Source organism: Cynara cardunculus, assembly GCF_001531365.2.
Source record: "Cynara cardunculus var. scolymus isolate 2C chromosome LG 2, CcrdV1, whole genome shotgun sequence".
Classification (NCBI taxonomy): Eukaryota; Viridiplantae; Streptophyta; class Magnoliopsida; order Asterales; family Asteraceae; genus Cynara; species Cynara cardunculus.
Window position 1 is genome coordinate 28,254,641 of NC_037529.1, and position 4,226 is coordinate 28,258,866.

At 42.8% G+C, this 4,226-nt stretch overlaps 1 protein-coding gene across 1 annotated transcript; it reads right to left on the minus strand.

Moving 5' to 3' along the window:
• Positions 1-2,115: 2,115 nt before the first annotated feature.
• On the minus strand, positions 2,116-3,765 carry LOC112506035. Its single transcript, XM_025110063.1, has one exon. It carries the CDS (start codon positions 3,763-3,765, stop codon positions 2,116-2,118), a length of 1,650 nt encoding a protein of 549 aa, XP_024965831.1.
• Between the last annotated feature and the right edge of the window lie 461 nt (positions 3,766-4,226).

Below are 4,226 nucleotides of genomic sequence, written 5' to 3' on the forward strand. Positions count from 1 at the left end.
ACCTTATCACCTACCTGAAATTCCAAAGGTCGACGCCTTCTATCGGCATAACTCTTTTGTCTATCTTGCGCAACCTTTAACCTCTCCCTGATCTGTACTATTTTATCAGATGTCTGTTGGACTAACTCGGGTCCAGCTAGTTGTCTTTTTCCAATGTCTGCCCAACAAATTAGAATTCTACACTTACGGCCATATAAAGCTTCAAATGGTGCCGCCTTGATGCTCGAATGGTAACTATTGTTGTAAGCAAATTCTATCAACGGGAGGTGGTTGTCCCAACTACCCCAAAGTCAATAACACAAGCTCTCAACATATCCTCTAGCGTTTGTATCGTTCTCTCACTCTGGCCATCAGTTTGAGGATGATATGCAGTACTCATGTTCAGCCGTGTCCCCATTTCTTGTTGAGAACTTGACCAAAACCTCGAGGTAAACCTAGCATCTCTATCTGAAACAATGGATATCGGTACACCATGTCTCGACAAGATCTCATTGACGTAAAGTTGGGCCAATCTTTCTAATGTATACTTGTCGCTGATCGGTAAGAAGTGAGAAGATTTCGTTAGTCGATCCATAATTACCCATATGGCGTCGTGTCCTTTTACCATCCTTGGAAGTTTGGTGACGAAATCCATCGTTATCATATCCCACTTCCATACTGGGATCTCCATTTATTGCAACATTCCAGGCGGCTTTTGATGTTCTGTCTTCACTTTCAAGCACGTCAAACATTTCCCCACATAGCTAGCTACTGCCCTTTTCATACCAGGCCACCAATAGCTTTCTTTTATATTCTTGTACATCTTATTACTACCTGGATGCATAGTATATTTGGACTTATGTGCTTCATCCATCACTACATTTCTTAGGTCCCCCAAACTAGGAATCCAAACCCGATTCCCATGTCTATATATTCCATCTGGTCCGGCCGTCAAAGTCTTAACTTGTCCAACCATTCTCTCCTTTTTAATATTTGTTTCGAGTAAAGCTTCCTTCTGGACATCCCGAATTCGGTCTAGCAGCTCCACTTTAACACTCATCCACATGGCTCGAACCCTGATTGGTCCGTTTCTCTCCTTCCTACTAAGTGCATCGGCAACTACATTTGCCTTACCTGGATGGTAGTGAATCTCACAATCATAATCATTAAGTAGTTCCATCCATCTCCTTTGTCTCATATTTAGCTCCTTTTGGTCAAACAAGTACTTAAGGCTCTTATGATCAGTATAGACCATGCACTTCGTACTGTACAAATATTTGCTCTCCAGATTTTTAGCGCAAAGACTACAGCTGCTAATTCCATGTCGTGAGTTGGGTATCTCTTCTCGTGTTTTTTCAATTGACGTGACGCATATGCAATGACCTTGCCTCGCTGCATTAGTACACAACCCAAACCCATTTTTGATGCATCGCTATAAACGACAAAATCTTCTATTCCTTTCGGTAGTGATAAAACCGGTGCAGTGCTTAGTCTCTCCTTAAGTGTCTGAAATGCTTCTTCTTGTTTCGTTCCCCAATCAAACTTAACTTACTTCTTTGTCAGTGTTGTCAAAGGCGTTGCTATCTTGGAGAAATCTTGGATGAATCTTCGGTAATACCCGGCAAGGCCTAGAAAACTTCGGATTTACGATACTGACTTTGGTGATTCCCAGTTCATAACTGCATCAATCTTAGCCGGATCCACCTTGATCCCTTCCGTGTTGACTACGTGACCAAGGAATTGTACCTCATGTAACCAAAACTCACATTTTAAGAACTTGGCGTAGAATTGCTCTCTTGCTAGTAATTCAAGAATCATCCTTAAGTGTTGTTCAAGCTCCTTTTTACTTTTCGAATAGATCCAAAAGTCATCTATAAAGACTATGACAAATTGGTCCAAATACGGTCCACAAACTCGATTCATTAAGTCCATGAATGCCGCAGGTGCGTTTGTTAACCCAAACGRCATTACTACAAATTCGTAATGTCCGTAACGAGTCCTAAAAGCGGTCTTCGACACATCCTCTTCTTGAAACTTCAACTGATGGTAACCTGATCTTAAATCGATTTTCGAGAAATAGCTGGCTCCTTGCAATTGATCGAAGAGGTCATCGATCCTTGGTAGTGGATATCTGTTCTATATCGTGATTTTGTTCAACTCCCGATAATTGATCCACATCCTCATTGTGCCGTCTTTCTTTTTAACGAATAAAATCGGTGCTCCCCATGGCGACGAGCTTGGCCTGATAAACCCTTTATCTAAGAGTTCTTGTAATTGCTTCATCAACTCTTGCATTTCTGTTGGGGCTAAACGATAAGGCGCCCTTGCGATTGGTGCCTCACCTGGTACCAAATCGATTCGGAACTCTACCTGACGTTCTGGTGGTATTCCCGGTAATTCATCCGAAAATACTTCTGGGTAATCCCTCACCACTGGAACATCATGTATTGCCTTCTTTTCGAGCTTGGCGTCGATGGTGGATGCCAAGTAAGCCACACATCCCTTCCGCAGACACCTATTCGCCTTAACTGCATTGATTAACCATACGCAACACTTCTTTCGATCACCGTAAACATGAAATGTTTCTCCTTCCGGAGTTTGAATCTTGATCATATTTTTATTGCATACTATTTGCGCATGATTGTTGGACAGCCAATTCATCCCCAAGACCACGTCAAAACCCCCTAAGCACATTGGCATAAGCCTAACAGGGAAATCCTTACCATCTATAACATTTGTGCATTCATCAAATACTTCGTCTACTTTACACTGACTACTGTCGGCTGTTTCTACAGTGTAGGTTTTGTCTAGCCTACAGGCACTCCTATTCAGATAGTGGCAGAAGGTAGTAGACACAAAACTACCATTTGCACCTGAATCAAATAATACATGTGCATACACATTGTTGATAGGGAACATACCAGATACAACGTCGGGTGTTTCCTTGGCCTCCTCCAAAGTCATGTTGTAAGTTCGGTCGTGTCCCTTAGGTAGCTCTTTCCTATTTTCTGATCTCTTCCCAAATCCGTTATTCACTGTCTTTACATGGGGTGTCGCACCATTTCGATGTTTTGGACAATCAGGTCGTAAATGTCTCGTAGCCCCACATTCATAACAAGTTTTTCCTTCTGGGCACTCTTGCGTGGTATGCCCAGGTTTGTCACATTTGTAGCATGTCATGCTCCTCGCTCTACATTCTCCCCTATGTCTCTTGTTGCATTTGTTACATGGAGGAATAGTGAATCCCTCACTTCGTGTTTTTGCCATAGTCGGAGTCCATTTTGGTTTCTTGTTGAACTTGTTCGATCCTTCCCATCTACTCTTTGCATCTCTTCTATCACAATTCTCCCTAGCGTTGTTCTCCTCTGCCACCTTCGCCATCTCCACTGCTTGTACAAATATGGTCGGTTTAGTCATGTCCACATACCGTTTGATTTCGATTCTTAAGCCATCTTTGAAGCGACATATCTTTCTCTCCTCGGTAGCCACCTGGTAACTGGCGAACCTCGCTTTCTCAAGAAAATCGTTAACATATTCTTGAACCGACAACGAACCTTGCTTTAATCTAAAAAATTCCGATTCTAGCTTGTTCACCTCCGATTGTGTGCAGCACTTATCCATCATCATCTTTTTCATTTGCTCCCAAGTCATGGCAGCAATATCCTCATCACCTTTGATTGCACACTCAGACTCCCACCAATGCAATGCATAGTCCACAAAGGTTGTAGSAGCATAGGTCACTTTTTGATCTTCTGCGCATCTACAAATTTTGAAGCTACTCTGCATCTTGGTTACCCAGTTCATCAGGCCAACTAGGCCCTCTATTCCCTTAAATTCTTTCGGCCCGGTGCCTTTGAATGTTTTAAAACTAAATCCTTTCTCCTTTAGTGTCAATTCAGTTCTCTCGTTGGTGGGCGACTCCACCTTCTCTTTAAAAGATACTTCCACCTTTTAAGTGGCTTGAGTGTTCTCATGTCGAACACTTTCCTCCTCTCCATATTCGTTGTCTTTAAATCTGTCACCCAACATTGCTTTAATCATATTTGGCAATTATCCCGGAGGACTTGTGCCATTTGCTCAGCTATCATTTCCTTTGTGAGGGGATTTTCTCCTCCCTGGCCTCCTTGACTCCTACCGATAACTAAATTAGCTTGTGCGGATGGAGTCGTACTAGAACTAGCGGTTCGAACACTTCCTCGACCGCTACTTTGGGCCCGTGTCCAACCTCGAACTGTTGGTGGGGCTAT